General features: G+C 39.7%; 1 protein-coding gene across 1 annotated transcript in view; it reads right to left on the reverse strand.

Moving 5' to 3' along the window:
• Positions 1 to 2,049: 2,049 nt before the first annotated feature.
• hdac11 (histone deacetylase 11) overlaps positions 2,050 to 21,014 on the reverse strand; it is a 50,881-nt gene continuing 31,916 nt past the window's right edge. Inside the window, exons 10-11 of the mRNA XM_085272894.1 lie at positions 17,227 to 17,405; positions 2,050 to 4,091 (exon numbers count right to left, since the gene is read on the reverse strand). Coding sequence (XP_085129020.1) covers positions 3,849 to 4,091; positions 17,227 to 17,405 — 422 coding nt within the window. The 3' untranslated portion in view covers positions 2,050 to 3,848. The remainder of the gene's footprint in view (positions 4,092 to 17,226; positions 17,406 to 21,014) is intronic.

Here is a 21,014-nt window from a genome sequence, read left to right on the forward strand (position 1 = left end):
AAATACTTATTTTCCACCCTAATTTACGAATAAATTCTTTACAAATCCTACCATGTGAATTCATGGATTTTTTTTTCACATTCTGTCTCTCACAGTTGAAGTGTACCTCTGGTGCAAATTACTGACCTCTGTCATCATTTTAAGTGGGGGAACTTGCACAATCGGTGGCTGACTAAATACTTTTTTGCCCCACTGTATCTGTAGGTTGCTGTTTTAATGAGTGTTTGATGGAAAACAACAATGGCGGAGTTTGCGCTCTCCAGTCGCATGATAGGTGAGTCCTAGTAAATAATTTTCCAGTACGTGTACGTTCCACATGCTATTTAAAAAAAATTATGATTATTATTTTGCTAGCTATCAAACTCGCTGGAGAAATGATTGAAATGCACTGAGTGTGATGCAGTATGGCAGCGCTATTATGGAATATGCTGTGAACTTAGCTAACATTACTTAGCAGTGATATGAGTTAATTTACTCAAGTGAAAGCTTTAAACATTAGCCTGATACATAACTAGCTAACTTAAGGCTTTCTGGTTAACCTCTGGGGTCGACGGACCCAGAGTCTCCATTTCAACTTGGGTCGAACGTGCGAACTTCAAACTATATACTAGTGTTTAAATTGTGTAGGCCACGTAAAACCGTTGTTTTTTGTTTTTAATAAAACAGTGGCGTTTACTCTGGAAAGAAACGGAAAAAACAGCGTTTTCTAAGGAGAGTGCTAGCAAACACGCTTTGCTTGTGAGTGAAAAGCAACAGTCATTGGTGAAAAAAGAAAAAAACACTCCTTCCCTATTGGTGGAAAAATATATACCACGTCAACCAATCAAAAAAATGATATGGCAACATGTGGCATTTGGTTGTTTGGGAAGAGGGGGAAGTTTTAGGAGTGAGCGAAAGAGAGAGCGAGACAGTTTTGATACATGAGAAATTTGTGAGGTTTACTGTGTTTGGAGTCTCAAGTTAGTGTGTTGTCTTGTGTAGTTAGTGTGTAGTGTAGTCGTTGTTTTGTGTGTCAGTTCTACTAGTGATCGTCACAGTTGCTGCAAAAAAGCCACCAAAGGCAGATTGCAGTGTAAACGCTGAGTGACACAGATGCTGTCAGACCTGCAGGTTTATCCCTGTGCTGTTCTCATCTGTGTTATAGTGGACACAAACTATTTTTGGAGTTGCATAAATAATTTTTGTGCCTTCTTATTTGATGCAGAACAGCTGATTGTTCTGTAAATAGTTTGAAATGGTTATATAAAAAACGTCTGAGCCTTGGCTGCATTTTTAGGTAAATAGTACCATATAACTTTTTAAAAATGTACAATTTCTATTTGCAATTTAAGTTATGAAAACGATTCGTTAAACATGCTTGTGGTTTTTACAGTCAAAAATATCACTTTCTACTTGTAAAATTTGGTCTGTATTTAGATAAATTGTGCTGATACAGTTTGTCAAAATGAGAAAATAACAGATTGGCAAGATAAAGTTTTTAAAGGTAAAATTTAGAGGCCAAATCAAAAGTAGTCAAAAACGGCCAATTATACCCTGGACCCCAGCTTTTTTGAGTATTTGAAATAATGGTAATATGAGTGATCCATATGGTCACAAAGAATAGCCACTTGTTTCTGTGCTACCAAAGTTCCCCAGCTTTCATTCAAAATGTGTTTATCTTCAGCACCTGCACATTAAACTACTTAAACATTATAAATGTCTTCAAGCTCACACTGAGGCCTGTGGAGCACTATCAGCCACTGAGATAGTTCACACATTTATATGTGTATTTGTATATGAATATTTCATACTTTAAGGCTGCCTGTTTATTTAAGGGAGATGAACAAAATACATTGGACTTGTACATAATAATATCACAGATGATAAATTAAATAGATTTTAAGTAGATGCTTGTGCATTCTTAAAGCATTATATGTTGAATTGAACTATGTGATCTGTTCAAAGCCTCTCAGTGCTGTTCTCCATGCCTGTCTGACTGTACATGATGTTATTAGCACAAACACTTTAAAGGTGACGTTTAGGACTTCAACAATAATACAGGCAGCAATGTAGTTAGCAATAAAACAGTTTAATTGGGAATTAACTTAAAAAACAAACAAACAACAAACAAACATCTGTCTCCTATTTTTTGTCACACAGGAAAGAAGCATCAATTTCTGATGAGAAGACTTATTTAAAATGATTTAATGTACTAGTTTTTTAGATTATTTGCCTTGATTTGTTCCTTAGAATAAGTGTTTTATGCCTATTTTCCTCAACATTTTGCTTAGAACAAGTGGTTAAAGCTTATTTTAGGTTTCAATTGCCATGATTGGTTGCCTGGAATAAGTGTGTAAGGCTTATTTTAAGATTTAACAATCTAATTGTTCCCTAGAATAAGTGGTTAAAGCTTATTTTAAGTTTCAATGTTCTGATTTGTTCCCTGGAATAAGTGTAAAAGACTTATTTTTTAGCTTTATTTAAATTTAGATATTGTTCTTGTTTCAAGAAATCTTAATAAGAAAAAATAACTTACCCCACTGGCAGATAATTTCACTTGTTTTAAGCAAATCTTCACCAAAAATAAGTGTATTTATCTAGTATTAAGGAGGTGGGTTTTTGCAGTGTAGGTTCACGTGGGACCACCACTATGCCCTGTCATATGATATCAGCTTATATTAGCAAAGAAGGACAATGCCAGTATTTCACAGAAAGGCTGGTGATGCACTGTGACCTCAGTTCGTGCATGTTTTAGGCAGAGATTGATAGTAAAATGTCGTAGTGATCATTACACCCCAGCACACAGCTTGTATTCAGTCTGTGTCAGACGATGTCTTTAGTATCGTTTGGAAGCGGTGATTTTGTTTCAGCTGCTGCATTAATCATATTGATCTGAGTGTTTTTGTGGCTCCTTTTACAAATTTTCGACATGTGTAAACATCATTAGGGTAGCTCTGTGTCTAACTATAAACAACCAATCAAAAGTGAAAGCCACTGGAAACCCTGCTGTACAGGCTTTCTCATTAATCACTGAACACTCTGGGTTTTAGACTTAAATCTAGACATGCTGGAAGAAGCAGACTGAATTTCAGGAGTCTAAAACGTTGGGGGACGTGAGTTTCAGCAGTTAAAGTGCTCAGTCAAAAGTTTTAGTGTCTCAAATCTTTCCAATTACAGGGACAATTAATACCTGTAATAACTTTAAACATTAACTGTACATATTAGATTGGATTCAAAGCACAAAACTCATCTCAATTAAGACACTAGTCACTTATATATATAGATTTGATCTTCTTTCAATGTTAAAATTCACCCAACGATTACTTCTGATTAAGATAATTACACTTTCATGGGCGGTTATGTTTGTTTTTATATTATATATGTTTTATATTTATAACTTGAGACATTATTTACACATACATTGGAAGTATATTATTTAAGTACATCAAGCCTTAATATAGCATATGCTTCATATGCTATTATTAGTTTTGCATTTCCTGAGATTAAAGATTACCTTTAGCCAAAATGCTGATCACACATTACACATAAAACCCATAACTCTCCTACTGATTAAACATTTAAAAAGCTCTTTTGTGCCATATGAAAGTCGTAGCTGTGAAAACACGGTTGTTTAAAGACAGCTTTTCCCCTCGGAATGATTATTCCCTTTGAGTACGTGTCAACCTGCGCATAACAAATGTGAAAATGTTACCAAAGCTTATGAATATTTAAGTGTACATGTGCAAACTTCTTGTTACATAATCTGAGTTTAGACAAGTGTTGAATGTTACAACAGCTGTCACACGATCACAGCACAATATAAAGTTACTTAGTGCTTTAAAGTCAGGTATCTTAGTGTTAGAGGCTCCTCAGACAGCTGTGGATGTTGACCCTGCCGATCCAGAGGTGGGCGTCATGTGGGTCGTCAGCGGTGTCGATCCCTCTCCTTCCGCCGTGTTGCCTTCTATTAGACCTTGCCGGTGCAGGTTGAGGATGGAGTCTGCGATTATGCGGGCTGTTTTCTTCTGATATCCTCCGGATGTCATCATGAGTACGGGGATCCCCCGACGCTTCGCAGCCCTGAACACGAGCTCATCTCTCTTTATAATGCCCTGGCAGAGAAGAAGGAGAAGAAAGTTAGAAGAAGAGGCAGCCTGTCTATGCTTTCAAGCACTACCTTCTCTGGATTCTCTGGACTTCTTTTCTCATCTCTGCATCTCATTGATAAAAGATTTGATAGAACATGCTGATAACATCGACATGTCTAGTCCAGAGTCCTGATCTGAACCCAAGGACAAAGCCATGAAATCCACTACACTGAGTTACTGAGCTCTGGAACAGCTAGAGGAAGAAGCACACATGCATGTCTGTGGAGGGATTCAAACAGTCAATAGTTTGTGTCAACACTGTCATTTATTATGGAACATCTGTTAAAACACTGAGTGATTTGGAACATTATTAAGCATGGCAGAAACACATGTTCAGCCAGAACTTCAAATAATAATTATTTAAGCTGCACGCTGCTTTTTTTTTTTAAAGGACATTTACCAGTTTAAATGAACAAAATAGGTCTGCAACATACAAGAGCGTGCCACCACAACTAACACATCCTGCACATTTACCTTATTTGCGCCAATTACTTTCTGGGATTCACAGGATCACTGGCTGGAAATCTCTGCACAGTAAGTAATAAATTCCAATTTGGCTCATTTTGACCAGCTCTCAGTACAATTTGAAATTTCCTGATAAATTAGTTACATGAAGAGCCCATGTGGCCTGATTCAGCTGAGCCTGCCAGTTACACATTTTTCTTTCCTGCTACTAAAGCAGTGCAGATTCATTCAATATTAGACACGAATGGGCTGGAATCATAGGCCTGGGCATGTTATAGTTCAACACAAAAGAACATCTGCATTGCACCAAACAGATTTACCTCATCCATAACATTAAATACCTTACAGTACACAAGGCCTAACTTAAAAGATACTAGCAAACCCAGATCTTAAATCAAAAACTATTAAACAGGCCCTGGATCAGGGGCATATCATTTTTTTCACAGGTTTTTTCCAATAGTTAGATAGCAAATTCATAAAGGCAAAATGAACACAAGGAAGCGAACAGATGCTGGGGTCTCCAATGCCAAAACAACAAATTCTGTAACAATGTGTTACAAGAAAAGTAAAACCCTGTTTTGGCCTCCCACCTGGACATTCAATTCAATTCTTCTTTATATAGATACTGACTAATTGGTGCCACCCACACCATTTATGAATGCATCTGCTAACTAGCTAATGTTAGCAGCCAAAACACCAACGCTAAAACTTCAAATTGTGGGACTCAAAACCCAACTGTTGACATCCTGGTGTGCAAGTGACAAACATACAAATGACTTTAATGTTTAACCATCTATTAACCATGTTAATACTACTTTGCTTCAAAATACATTTCAGTGAAACCTTAGATTCAGGCTACACGGCTCAACTTCACACAGCTGCACAGCAGTTAACAGCTGGTTTTGTATCACGGGCCCCCCATTTACTCTAATATGACTTAATGCAAGCGCTCCAACAAATGCAAATACATGCAGTCTATCCAAAACGTGTTTTTAATTAATGGTTAATCACTTGCTGTCTACACCCACGCACATTCAAACACCACTTGATACTGGTCTGACAGGAGAAATAATGAACCAGTTAGCACTGAATAAACATGCTTGACACAGTGTTTTTTATTTCAGTAATTAGAGGAAATTAGTAAGGCTTCCATCTGCATTTAAAATTGATTGTGGTGAAAACAAATGATTTACAGTTATACAAGTCTCTGTACATACATTTAATGATATACACTAATGAAATGGTTCTAGGAAAGTTAATACACTATGTAACGAATATCAAGCACATGAATTCAAATTGCTGACTGCCAAAATGAAGTACAATACTCCGTGATCAGCTGCAGCTACAGCGTGCTCTCATTCTTTGATGTGTGCTTCAGTCTACCAAAACATAATTGTTATTTTAAATAAATAAAGCAGACTAGGCCCAGTCTTGAGTCTTGTCTTCACCCCACTCACTTAAACTGCCAGCCTAGTCAAGCATATTTAGTAGAGACTCGATTCAGTGAAATGTGGTGCATACTCAGAGTCACTTCTGACTATCCAGGCTCAATGAAAACCCTGTTTGAGAGAAGGAACTGAGTGGCGCATTTTTCTCACATATAAGACAGTTTGTATGTTTCCCATTTTAAACCAAAATCAGCCTAACAAACAAACGAAAGCTGTTGAAATTCTATGACATCAGATATTTAATTTCTTTCTTTCCTTTTGTTTTTGCATCTTGTAGTTTATATACTGGTTTCAGTGACCTTAATAAATCTTAGTAACTTGAATCTTCATTGTTTTTTGTTCCCAAATTAATCACATCCTGATGTTTTCCCTCCAAGTCATGGTTGTCTCAGCTAATAATCCCGGCTGGCAGTGTACAGGACCGATGGTGGGAGAGCAAGTAACACTTAAATATTTGAGGCTGAAATCTGTATAAAAATTTGCACCTCCAAGTTGCGTAGTGTATCCAATGAATGTTGTCCTAATTGTGTCAAACCCAACCATGCTTTTGCTTAGTTGTGGTGGATAGGAAAGCTGTTTAGAGCTATTATTATTTATTTAATAAAGAAACCTACACAGTTCGTCTGATAAGCAATGTCTGAATAAGACATAATAATACAACGTAAGATTATGAGCCTAAAGACTTTTAACACTGTGTGTCCTCTAATGTCCCAAAATCATCTGATAGAGCATCCAGCTGCCAATTACATGCAACTGGTTCTAAGAAACTGTGGGATACACAGAAACGCTGCGCCCAGATGAATATGATTATTAGCTTTAACCCTCACATCTTTTAACTGCTTCATTCATTCTCTGTTTTGCATTGACTTTTGAGCTGCAGGTCGTCCTCATTAAAAGAAATGTCTCCCACTGAGCTCTGCCATAGCTCGGCTACAGACTCAGCACCCGAGTGCCTTTATTGTGATCTCGGGTGACTTCAACCATGTATCACTGGACAATACACTACCAACATTCAAACAATATGTGGACTGTCCCACCAGGGGAGAGAAAACTTTAGACTTACTGTATGCTAACGTCAAGGATGCATACAGCTCCTCCTCCCTCCCCCCACTTGGTAGGTCAGATCATAACCTGATTCACCTCACCCCCCGCTATGTGCCAATTGTGAGGAGGGAACCTGTGACCACCAGGACTGTTAGGAGGTGGTCAGAGGAGGCAATAGCGGAACTACAGGGCTGTTTCGAGGTGACCGACTGGGAAACACTCTGTGAGCCTCACGCCGAGGACATCAATGGGCTTACTGAGTGTATCACAGACTACATAACTTTCTGCACCGACTCCATTGTTCCAGCTCAGACTGTTCATTGTTACCCAAATAACAAGCCGTGGGTGACTAAGGACATCAAAGCCCTCCTCAACAACAAGAAGAGGGCTTTCAGAGGGGGCAACAAAGAGGAGGTGAGGAAGGTCCAGGTGTTACTAAAGGACAAGATCAGAGAGGCTAAGGACAATTACAGGAGGAAGCTGGAGTGGAAACTCCAGCAGAACAGCATGAGAGAGGTGTGGAGGGGCATGAAGACCATCACTGGATTCAGGCCAACCAACAGCAGGGGAGCTGAGGGAGGTGAGAATAGAGCCGACGAGTTGAATCTGTTTTTCAATAGATTCGACACCACAGTGTCTGCTCCCACCCCCACAACCTCACCTGCAGTCAGCCTGGAATCCAGAGCCACACCACTGTGCCAGCCTCTCTCTTCACATGTTGCCTCCTGTGAGATTCCTGACACCCCTCCCCCACCCATCACCTTCACTCAATACCAGGTTGAGATGCAAATGAGGAGACTTCACTCAGGCAAGTCTGCTGGACCAGACGGAGTGAGTCCCCTTGTCCTCAAGGCCTGTGCCCCCCAGCTGTGTGGAGTCTTTCATAAACTGTTTATGCTGAGTCTGAGTCTGCAGAGGGTCCCGGTGATGTGGAAGACATCATGCCTCGTCCCTGTACCAAAGACGCCTCGTCCCAGTGGCCCCCAGGATTACAGGCCCGTGGCACTGACCTCCCACATCATGAAGACCCTGGAAAGGCTCATCCTGGACCAGCTGCGACCCATAGTAAGACCACATCTGGATCCCCTTCAGTTCGCTTATCAGCCTCGTCTCGGAACAGAGGACGCCATCATCTACCTGCTCAATCGTGTCTACACCCATCTGGACCAGCCGGCGAGCACTGTGAGGGTCATGTTTTTTGACTTTTCCAGTGCTTTCAACACCATCAGGCCGACCCTCCTGGGTGATAAGTTAGCAGCGATGCAGGTGGATGCTTCTCTGGTGTCCTGGATTGTTGATTACCTGACAGGAAGACCACAATATGTACGTCTCCCACAGTGTGTGTCTGACAAGGTGATTAGCAACACAGGGGCACCACAGGGGACTGTCCTCTCCCCCTTCCTCTTCACCCTCTACACCACAGACTTCAGCCACTGCACAGAGACCTGCCATCTTCAGAAGTTTTCTGATGACTCTGCGGTGGTTGGATGCATCAGCAGTGATGATGAGACAGAGTACCGGGCTGTGGTCGACTCCTTTGTCACGTGGTGTGAGCAGAATCATCTGCAGCTCAACGTGGCAAAGACCAAGGAACTGATCGTGGACTTCAGGAAGACCAGGAAACACTTGACCCCTGTTTCAATCCAGGGGGTCAGTGTTGACATTGTGGAGGACTATAAATACCTTGGAGTACACATTGACAATAAACTGGACTGGGCTAAAAACACCACAGCACTTTACAGGAAGGGCCAGAGTCGTCTCTATTTTTTGAGGCGACTGAGGTCCTTCAACATCTGCCAGAAAATGCTGAGGATTTTCTATGAGTCTGTGGTGGCCAGTGCGATCCTCTATGCTGTTGCATGCTGGGGGAGCAGGCTGAGGGTCGCAGATGCCAACAGACTTAATAAACTGATCCGTAAGGCCAGCAATGTTGTGGGGATGGAGCTGGACTCTCTCAAGGTGGTGTCGGAGAGGCGGATGCTGTCCAAGATAAAGACAATGTTGGATAACACCTCCCACCCACTCCATGAAATGCTGGTCAGTCACAGGAGCTCGTTCAGTGAGAGACTGAGATTACCGAAAAGCACCACTGAACGACACAGGAAATCATTCCTGCCTGTGGCCATCTCCCTGTACAACGCATCCACTTAACACACTGTTTGCTGCTACAACTACACATGTTTCTTTTCCAAATATTTATTTATAAGTGACTTATGTATGTATGTATGTATATATATGTATATATTGTACTATTCTTAGTTAGCGTATTGTCTGTCTTGTCTTAATGTTGGTTTAAAATGGAGCACTGTAACAAAAAATAATTTCCCCCAGGGATCAATAAAGTATTCTGATTCTGATTCTGATTCTGATAAACCTCCAGAGAACCACTCTGTCACCGAAGCAAACATTTGAAAACTTCCAAATGTCACAAACATGAGTTTTGGGGCAGGCCCAGCGATTATGTTTTGTAGACATGTTATTATAGGATTAAGGTGAGGAATGAATTCAGCAGCTGTGGTGAAGTGATTTGGCCCCAGCTGAAACAATGATGTGGTCTAGATTTACTACAGCTACAGAGATTTTTCTCTGCCTAGGCTCTTCTCCATGGCAACAGGAGCTGAGCGTATGTGTCACATTATTACCAGACACTGTTTTCTCTTTTGGGGATTTCAATAAACACACTTCCATACATTTAAGCTTTTTACAGTAATTAAAAACACTTCCAGAATCAGCTATCCCTACTCAGTGCCCGATTCATCATGTATACCTATGACACATTTCAACTTTCATATCAACTTTACCTTTATACATTTTTCCAGCACTGACAAATGTTTGATCATCCTCTGACTGCCTAGTCCAGGGGTCTGCAACCTTTAACACCCAAAGAGCCACTTGGACCCGGTTTCCACACAAAAGAAAACACTGGGAGCTGCAAATACTTTTTGAAATCTAAAATGAAGATAACACTGTATATATTGTTTTTTTTTTTACCTTTATGCTTTGTGTGAACAACTAAAGTAAGTAAGTAAAGTTTATTTATTAAGCGCTTTTCACAGACAGGCACTCACAAAGTGCTGTACACAAATATTAAAATAAACAATACAATCAATAGACATTATACACAATGTAAAAGATCAAATGTAAATAATGTAAAGAATATAAAATGCGTAGATCAACAAAAGGCTTGTTTGAACAGAAAAGTTTTTAACTGCTTTTTAAAAGTAAAAAGCAACTACAGTGTGTTGCTTATGAGATCCATGAAGTGCTACAGAGAAAATTACATTTTATTTATGTAATTAACACATTTTGAACTCTTAAAGAAATATGACAAAAGGAAAGCTGAACTAAAATGATCCATGTAGCAAACAAAAACTGTCGTGAGCCACCCTTATATCTCCTTTGGGCTTTTGGAGCCTTGACCTGACTTTTAAAAAGTAATTGGAAAAAAAGCTCCATGCTGCTAAAAAAAAAAAAAATAGATATTTGCAAAATTCTGCCTTTACCTGGTTAATGTGTGTGGCGGGGCGTGGTCTGCGGACGCACCTGAGCGGGACCCGCAATCACGCCTCGCTGCCTTAAAGTCTCTGCTGTTGTGTTGGTATGTGTCGGGCTGTGAGCTGAAAAGCTACAGCCGGCTGTATGCGTACAGCAACCGTGTGAAAAGTGGTCAATAAAGAGATGCTGAAAAGCGTGTTCATGGAAACATCGTCGGGTTTCTCGTGATATGTTTACAATAAGACTTATGGTCCCGAACCTCTGCGCACAGCGTCTGCAAAACGGGGCTTTCATCTTTACGCAGGACTGTAAGCTGTCGTCTGTGAGGCGTGAGCGGTGTTTGTTTTTAACATAGTTCAGCTGGAGAACAGCTGCTGACATAATGTGGATCCGAAGATCCATAATTGGCCTACCTGGGGATGAAAGTCTCGATAAATGCACGGCGTTTCGGCGGGTAAACCGGCTTCCGCGAGTGTGACGCTTATTTTGAGCGATGAAAAAATAATAAGATATAATTTTATTTTTATATTTCAAAATCACAATACTCTTCCAATTTAGAACTACAAGTTAAAAAAAGAACTAAACACAAATAAAATACACTTCAGCTAAATACTTCTAACTTATTTTCCCAAACCACCCGGAGCCGCAAAATAAAGACTAAAGAGCCGCATGCTCTTTATTCAGCCGCGGGTTGCCGACCCCTGACCTAGTCATAGGTGGTGAAGTTCTTACAAGACTGCACTGTATTTATACTTCCTGTTTATAAACTACATACTACAATAAATATTGGGTACAGGACATTGACCACACCGCTAAAGTAATAAACCTGGATGTGAGGTAAGTATTAGAAGCAGGGCTAAATATAAAAACATATAGTTCAGTAAAACTCAATGTTATGACCTCAGTGCTAGGGCTGTTCGATATAACGATATATATCAGATGACGATATAAAAACGTCTATCGTTTCATTTTACGCTATCGTTTGTTTCGTGGTGTCGCAAAATAAACTGTGTACGGCAATATTTTTTCATGGTTTTGATGGTCACTGTAGTGGTTCTATTAATTCCTTAAAGTTCTCTCTTTCTCTTATATTTAATATAACCACACTACAGATGGACAAGCGCCTGTTTTTATGCGTTGTCCCTAGCAACAACAACAGTAAAACCATCGCATGTCCGCTTGTTTATTTTCCACATAAACCTTTCACAATAAAGCTCAAGATCCTGTTGAGACTTTTCAAAATAAACTGAATCACGTGAAAGAGCAGATTATTTACGGGTGAGAATTAAAAAAGAGCCGCCAGGTGCTAAAACATAAACCTTAGACTCAAACGTTAGAACAGGCTTTTCCCCGCAGCACGCCGTGTAACAAATACAAAGAAAACGGCGGCCGTTACAACTTATGTCTAAAAATGTATCGTTTCATGCAAGGGCGTAGATTTGGTTTAGGCATTGGTGGGGACGGATGATTCAACCACCGAACGCTGCCTGTTTCTTTTTTTTTTTCCTTTTTGTCTTTGCTTCTTGATAAAAGGAGAAATATCAAGTATCATACAAAAATAAAAATAGCTTCAAATACAGTTAAGACAATAAAAGAATATGACTTTAAGGACTTCACAACATTGGTTCAGTTATAGTACACCAACATCTCTTATACATTAGCACTAAGGGAACACTGAATGACCTGGTGGCTTTTGTCCATAAAACTACTCGTCTAAGATTACCACAAAGTAAAAGATCTCTCAGCAAAATTATGCAACATTTTAGGCACTATTGCTCCTATCAACTCAGTGAGCTGGGATTTTTTATTCTCAACATGAACTACTGTTACAGCAACAGACATGGACTACTGGTGTCCCACACAACAACTCAATGTCCACTATGTGAAAGAGCCAAACACATGCCTGCTCCTCTCGTTAATCTATAGCACCAAAACATCAGTCAGTCACCCGTGACCTCGCCTCTTCACCTCTGTCCGAGCTACAACACGGCAGAGCTGCCTCTGTCACCTGATAAATAACAGTAAGACATTCCAAATACATGCAGTCACACATGTGCTTCAAATACAGTCATGAACCAACAGGTCATCAGCCAATTTCACCTGTGATCTTGTATCACCATTGATCTCTGAGCTTTGTGTTGGTTCGCCTGTCACCTGACAAATAGGACATACATGACAATAAGACTAAAATGTGGAGCTGCTTCAGTGTTTCTGTCAGTTTGTGCAGATCTAGACTCATCAGTAATGTTTGTAGTGTGAGTGCATTTTAAAAACAATTTGTGCAAACTGCACTACGAGGTGGAATATTTGCAAAATCATGACTACTTTGTGATATTTTGTCTCAAAAATTAACCCTATGAAATTATCATTACCATTAGGATGAAATTATTGTGTCTCCAACATTTTAACGTTAGACATATAATTCTAACAGCCTCTGTAAACTAATATACTGGCTTGCTCGAGGCTGCTGTTTTCTCTGACACTTTCAATCAAAAATAGAAATGCTGCTCTGAGACTGAGATAACTAATAGTGCTGCATGTTGTGCAGTTAGTTTCCAAAAAACGTTATTCGTGGTTACATACAGTTTTAGACTGATGTGGGCCAAAGCCTAGCATAGCCTGTAACGTTATTGTGACGGACACATTTTATGAGTTAACTTGGCTTTAAGTGACTTACAGGTTTCTTTGAAAAACACTTTCTTATATCCAGGTTCTTCCTTTTTGCTGCCATCCTCCTCTCCTCCTTGCAGGTCCTCGCAGCGCAGGCTTGCTGCTGCTAAAACTAAACAGAGCTCCCTGAGAGGCACAGCCAATCACATTGGCCATATTTGTCACATGAGGTAGGACTCCAGTAGAGAATGTAATTTAGCTCTTTCTGCACCGCTGGGTGAATGAGACGCTGACAGATCGTTTTTTTTTTTCTATCTGTTTTTTTTTTCTTTACTTGAAGAGATCAAATTATTCGTGGGGACGTCCCTTCCGTCCATGCCAACTCTACGCCCTTGGTTTCATGCATCGGTTAAAACACTTGACTCAAGGTACACCACGCCCAGCTGGAAACACTTCACGCAAGTCAAGCTGCCCGAGATTCACAGAATTTACAGAAAATGTAAAATTTTTGTGATTTATATCGTTATCGGACGATAGATGTCTTACATCAGGATATGAGATTTTGGTCATATCGCACAGCCCTACTCCGTGCTAAAATACGGAGCTGAATCTGTGACACTGTAGGGATAGTCACAAAAAACAAACAAACAAAAAACAGAACATATCAAAGGTATCAGACTAACATTAGTTCTCTGAACACATGCAGCCCAATTTTTGGTTAAATGTTGCTAATTTTTAACTGTGTGGTCGCTCAGACAGACTGCATATGTGCAGCTCTGGAGGGAGAGGACAGAATGAGACACCATGGAAAAAGTAACGCGTATATAACCAAAGGAAGTGTGCCGTATCATATTCATCCTCGGTCAGATACAGCAATAAATGGTTTATTTTGATTAGCTGACAAAAACGGATGGATATTGTCAGAACAGATAAAACAGTAATATGTTATAGGATTTCTCTGGTTTTTAAATGTCCTCCATTGTTGCTTTTAGCTGTGTGTGTGTGTGTGTGTGTGTGTGTGTGTGTGTGTGTGTGTGCGCGCGCGCGCATATCCAGTACATAACTGGTTTTAAAAAGAGGTAAATACCACCACAAAAATAAAGCCAAAATACAGAAGCCGTGTGTAAAAAACAAAGTACATTGTTATGGCTTCCATGGTAATTAATAGGGTTAAGTATCATCCAGATATGGATAATCCAAATGTATGTTAACACATTTCCCAGGAAGAAAGACATATACAACTATCCAGTTGCTGTCGATTAACATGGACACGGACTTAAAGGGTTATATAACTTATATAACCCTTTAAGTCCAGCAGTCAGTTTTCCCAGGAGTGGTTGTCCTAGCAAATTCATCCCAAGATCAGACTGTACAATGCTTATGTTATAGATAAGAGGCAAAACAAAATAGGAGTAAGCTTGAAGGAAGAGAATGTGAACAGTGTTGTGGAGGTGAAGAGAGTGTCAGACAGGAGTTTGTGGCTGCAAGTCAAAGGGCTGATATTAAACATTGTCAGTGCATATGTCCTACAGGACATGTAGGTGAAGGGAACAGAGGTGATGAGGAGGAGTTGGGTAGGTAAGGTATTAGGCAGAGAAATTATGTTGTTGGTTAGGGTGATTAAGGACAGAGATGAAAATGTACTAAAGACTGAAGAGAGTGTGTTGGACAGAGCACTTTGTGAAACTCATTAAAATAGAAAATATGAGAGAGAGGAGGACAGATGGAGGACAGTTAGTGAATCACAAAGTGTAGAGTATTAGTAAGGAGGAAGTGAGGGCAGATATGAAGAGTGGATCCAGATGTCGAGGACAGAGGGCACTGGACATTTTCATCAGACTTTTTAACGTGATTGTGGAGACTGACAGGATGCCCGAGGAGTAGAAGAACTGTACTGGCAGCTATTTTCATGAACAAGGGTTATGTGCAGAAGGTACAGAGAGATAAAGCTGATGAGCTATACCATGAAGCTATTGGAAAGAGTAGTTGAAGTTAGGTTTAGAAGAGAAATGACAATCAGAAGAGCACTGCAGATGCGATGTATACTTTCAGAGTGTTGATGGAGAAGTATAGAGGTCGGAAGGAGCTTCATTGCTTCTTTGCTGATCTAGAGAAAGCATATGACCAGTGTTGGGAAGGTTACTTTTAAAATGTATTCCGTTACAGAATACAGAATACATGCCCCAAAATGTATTCTGTAACGTATTCCGTTACGTTACTCAATGACAGTAACGTATTCTGAATACTTTGGATTACTTAATATATTATCATGCTTTTTACAACAACGTGAATGTACTATTGCTGTGTGATTTATTACTATTACTGAAGGTCCGCGACTCCGAGCTGTAGTAAAGGGACCTCTGACTAATACGGCGGGGTCCCTGTCGGCTCGTAGCCGAAAAATAGCTTTACTTTGTTGTCTGGGTCAACTTTTCTTGCGAGAGACAGAGACAGAGAGAGGCGTTGAAAGACTGCTCCAACAGAACTTATTGTTTCGGAGGAAAACACGAACACGGTGTACAGTCGAGTCTTAATAGCTTACTTACAACTGGGCTCGTCAGGCACTCTTCTTGGCTGCAGTGGTTATTATTATATTTACATGCTTCCAGCTCCCGTTTTTCCTCGATGACAACTCGTACCTTTCCACTCCCCTTTTTCTCCCTCCTCGCGCTCACAGACACATAACGTGTATGGCAGTCCATTCTCCCTGCAACACGGACTACACTGCCCATGATGCTACATTCTTTAGAGCTATGCTTGTAGCATTCTGCCTGTTAGCTTAGCACAACAACAACAACAACGAAAAGGCGCTCTCTCACCCAGGAAACACACAGTCGCAGAGAGAGAGAGAGAGAGAGAGCGTCGCCCTGTAACCATGGCAACCGTAACGCTGGCGCCTGGAACAACAGAACGTAGCTGTCAAACAAAACCCAAACAGTCCTGACCCGCGACAAAGTGAAACAGGAAAGTACCGCAGTGTAATCCATTTATTTCAACAAAGTAACTGTATTCTAATTACCACCTTTTTAAACGGTAACTGTAACGGAATACAGTTACTCATATTTTGTATTTTAAATACGTAACGGCGGTACATGTATTCCGTTACTCCCCAACACTGCATATGACAGGCACAAGAGAGGAACTGTGGTACGGCACGAGGAAGTCTAGTGGCAGAGAAGCATGTAAGGGTGTTACAGGACATGTATGAGGACAGCAAGACAGTGATGAGGTATATGGTAGGAGTCACATATGGGTTCAGGGATCAGCTCTGCACCCCATGTTGTTTGCGATGGTGATGTACAGGTTGACTAATGAGGTCAAGCAGGAGTCTCAGTGGACAATTATGTTGACAGATGACACTGTGATCTGTAGTAGAGAGCAGGTGATAAAGAGCCTGGACGGGTGCAGGTATGCTCTGGAGAAAAGGCGAACTGAAGTTAGTAGAAGCAGGACAGAATACATGTGGATGAATGAGATGGAGACAGCTGGAAAGGTTATCATGCAAGGAGCTGGCAGACAAGACAAAACAGGAGCCTGAGCTCCTGACAGAGTTGAAGATGTTAAGATTTTCATTGAGAGTGACCAGGATGGGCAAGATTAGAAATAAGTACATCAGAGTGACAGCTCAGGTTGAGCAGTTCGAACACGTGTGGAGGAGGGACGGAGGATACATTAGATAAAGGATTTTAAAGATGGAGCGTCGAGGCAGGAGGAAAAGAGGAAGACCACAAAAAAATACATGGATGTAGTGCAGGAGGACAGCATGGATGGATGTGATGGAACACTATGGATATGGATAGGGTGAGATGGAGAAAGTTCATCTCCTGTGGTGACCCATAAAGCAAATTAAGAAGCACGTTCTTTTTACCTGACTATAGGTTTGCTGGGCTGCTAAACTTTTATTGCATGAGTGGAAACTCCACTGATGATGACCCAGACATCTGGACCGTCATTAGCAGAGGTCATTTGCCAGCTCAAAAATGGCAAATGAATGCTACTCTGAAACCCTTGTATAAAATAATCAGTAGTGACAGTACCTGTGGTGATATTGAGAGTCCCCCAAGTGGGTCCCCATCCAAGATGTCTGTCCCTGCATTATAAACGATGATATCAGGCAAGACCTCATTCAGTGTTCCCTCCATGTGGAGCTCAACCTTCTGAAGGTACTCTGAGTCTTCCGTGCCCCAGTCCAGCTCCACCTTCCTTTTTATTGCTCCTGTTGTTGAATAAAAAATTAATACAAGACTGGTGCATAAAAGACACAGTGAAGCTACCGGACATAGCAACTCAATAATCCAACTGATACAAAGTAGAAGCATTTATGGGGAGTTGATTCCAAAGACATCACTTATACATGGTTTAGGAATTGCTGCAGTATTTCAACAGGATTTCTTTTAGAACTGGCAGAGTTCTGAGAGCAATAAAAGAAATGAATATTATGAGAAAGTGTAAGAATAAATCGTCGACTGACTGTAATAAAACTGGTGTGGCAATAGTGAAGGAAGCCATTGATGGTATTGTAAAACTTCTGACTCGTATCTGTAATATGTGCTTCCAAATGGATACTTTTCCAAGTAAATTGAAAATCTTTCTACTGTTAGATAAAGCAGGAAGTAGCCATCATCTTTCCAACCTCAGATTTGTGTCTATACTTCCCCTGTTTTAATACATATTAGAAAAACTTTTTATTAATAGGTTAGACAGTTTTATTGAAAAGTACAAGCAGTTTGACATAGTATGACACTGAGTGAGACCATTAACCACCAAGTATAAATCAGTGAAATGGAAGGGTAAAGCTTAGATTAGATTAGATTAGATAGAACTTTATTAATCCCTCGGGTGGGTTCCTCTGGGAAATTCGATTTCCAAAAAAGCACAGCACCGACAGAAGTTACAGAGTTACAGAATATTATATATATATATATATAATACACACACACACACATATATATATAAATACAGAGACAATATAAATAAAATATACGAAGGGGATAAATAGAATAAATAGGAATAAAAATAAAAATACAAGTGAATTGCACATTTCAAGTATTGAGTCTATTGCACCGTTGACTATTTACAAAAGTATTGCACAAAAGGTATTGTACAGTGAGGTGAAGAGGCACTACAGCTTAGTTGTTCCCCCCTCCTTTGTCCTCCTGTTTCCCCTCCCTCTCCCCTCAGGGAGGAGTTAAACAGTCTGATGGCGTGTGGGACAAAGGAGTTTTTAAGTAAAGCTTAAACACGGCCCACGCCATATTTTTGGTTAACAGAAGTCACACAGGAGTGGGGCTACAGACAGAGCAAATAAAGCATTAATGATACTTTAATTCGATTTACTCATGGATGCTAATCGTAGTTTTCATTCTAAAGAGCACTTGCACCTGAAAAATGGTGGTGTAAAAAGACAATGAATAAGATATTGAAATCAATGCATATCTACTTTGGAGTCTTTGTGTTTGTATATGGATACTTTATAGATACCTTACTGGTCCCAGGTCGGAGCCCTTTCTGCTCTCAGAACTCCTTTAATTCTTCATAAAACAGACTCAACGCAGCACTGGAAACAATCCTTAGAGATTTTGTTCCATAGCATCACATAGAGATTTTTCAGCTTTGAATTTCACCAAATCCCAAGAGTGCTCTCTTGGATTGAGATCTGCTACTGAGGCCAGCTTTGTGAAATCATGCTGCGTCCTGTGGAAGCATCCATAAAAAGATGGCTACACTCTGGTCATACAATACTACATATACGTTGTGTTTAAATCATGCTCACTGGGTACTAAGTGATCCAATATGTGCCAAGAAAATATCTTAATATATTTTACACCAAATCCTGACCCTACCTTTCAAATGTTGAAATCAACACTGATCAGGCAACATTTTTACAGCCTTATGCCGTCCTATTTTAGTGAGTCTGTGTTTCTTGTTCTTGGTGCTTCAAAGTTCAGTAAGGATGCCCTCTTTGTTCCCATGGTTATAATGTGTTTATTTGAGTTACTGTTGCCATTTTCAGTCAGAGAGCTGCTGTTCATTGGAAAACTATGAGCTAGCTAAGACTATTAGCAGAATCTAAAATAACAGCTGTCAGTTTAGACACCTGTGTATTCATGTTGCATGCCTGGTCTGTACCACTGCATATGACCACATTTCATTAATGAGAAAAGCTTCTAATTCCTTGTAATTCTTTGTTTCTTATTTCAGAGCTAGACACCTAAAGTTACACTTGTAACTTGTGAACATTAATCTTACATATTGCACCTTTAAAGTGTACTGAATACAGTGTTAATTTTTACAGCAAATGTTGATTTAGTTTTAGTCATAATTTAGCCATCAGATTTATTTTAGTTTAGTTTCAGTTGATAAAATATAAGATTATCACAGATAAACTCTGAAGTAGATTCCTTTGACTAAAATGTTTTACCGGTGAGAGTTTCTCCACACCGTTTGCAAAAATCTTATTTTCCTTAACATCAAACACGAAATGTGTCTGCTCTTCTCTTCCTCCCAAGAATTCTCATCACGTTGTGTTTTAATGGGAGCATTTAATTCATCGACGAAAGTGTCAATACATTTTATCATAGTGTTTTTCCTCAAGCATTCGTTCTTGTCGCCAACGAAAACTAATGAAAATTATAAGTTGACAAAATTATCACTGATTGATTAAAGCGCTGTGTCAGTAGGTGAAAGTGGCTTTAGGTGTAAAAACAACTTAAATTACATCTTCAGCATCCCCAGTTTAAAAAAAATAAACTAACCAAACTTCTATAACAAGGATGCTGGATGTTACGTGTCTGATCTTCAACACAGTGGATGTGACATGTAAAAGCAGCACCCACATCAATTACATGTTTAACCAGCAATACATTAAACTGTAACAATAAGGTCAACATTGCTCCCTTTACCTGTATTTGTGTATGACGGACACTGGAGAAGATGGCTAATTATTTATAACAAGTATCAAGTAAGGATGCCGGACCAATGTGTGATTTAGCTCTTCCGACTTTTGTTTATGAGACCTTTTCATGTATATTTTACAGTAGATTTTATTGACTTTCTTTAGTAATACTCTGTTTCTAACATGATTAACAAATCAAACTAAAACAACATCTGATTTTTTTAATAGAATATCAATGTAGGTAACTGGATTTCTTCATTCTAAAATTTTACAATTCTGCAGAAGTGCTTTAACTCCATTGATACTAATTAAACTTGAAAATTATGAAAAAGGTTAATTATTCTGTTTTTAAACAGAATAAGGCAGTAAAAGCAGGACGAGCCAGTGCAACGGCACATTAAAGTCAAACAAAAAGTTCTTGGTAGTTTTTACAAGACTTTCAAGAAAAAAAAAAACATAAGCTTGGGCACTAAAGGTACAGAGAAATAATGTGTCTCAGAGAAAAAATATGAAAAAGAATACGACGGCAGTTTTTTTTATCTTAAACAAGCCAGAATATACATTTATTTTACTCTCTTAAGGGGACAGACAATTATAAAATGTCTTAAATTCAATTAATTGTGCAAAGCAAGATAACTGGATGGAGGACGGAGAGAATTTTTTTAAAGGCAGACTGCGACATTTGCTCTGCAGAGTATTGTTAGAATCGGGGCTACACAGTGGAATGTGGTCCCTGTCAGAGGAGCTTCAATGTATTGACAGATTAATTTGTGCAGAAGCCATGATTATGGTGTTGCAGGGACTGCTGCGTGCTAGATTTCCCACTGAGTGCTAACAGAGTGAGTTGTAGTGCTCGGGGAAATCACAGCATAATTAAAACACAGTGACATCTAAGGGATGGGAGTGGGGGAAGGCAACTAACCACTGCTA

This window comes from Mchenga conophoros, linkage group LG5 (assembly GCF_057382185.1).
Source record: "Mchenga conophoros isolate Kocher_MC1m ecotype Shallow Benthic linkage group LG5, M_conophoros_male_GT1.1, whole genome shotgun sequence".
Lineage (NCBI taxonomy): Eukaryota > Metazoa > Chordata > Actinopteri > Cichliformes > Cichlidae > Mchenga > Mchenga conophoros.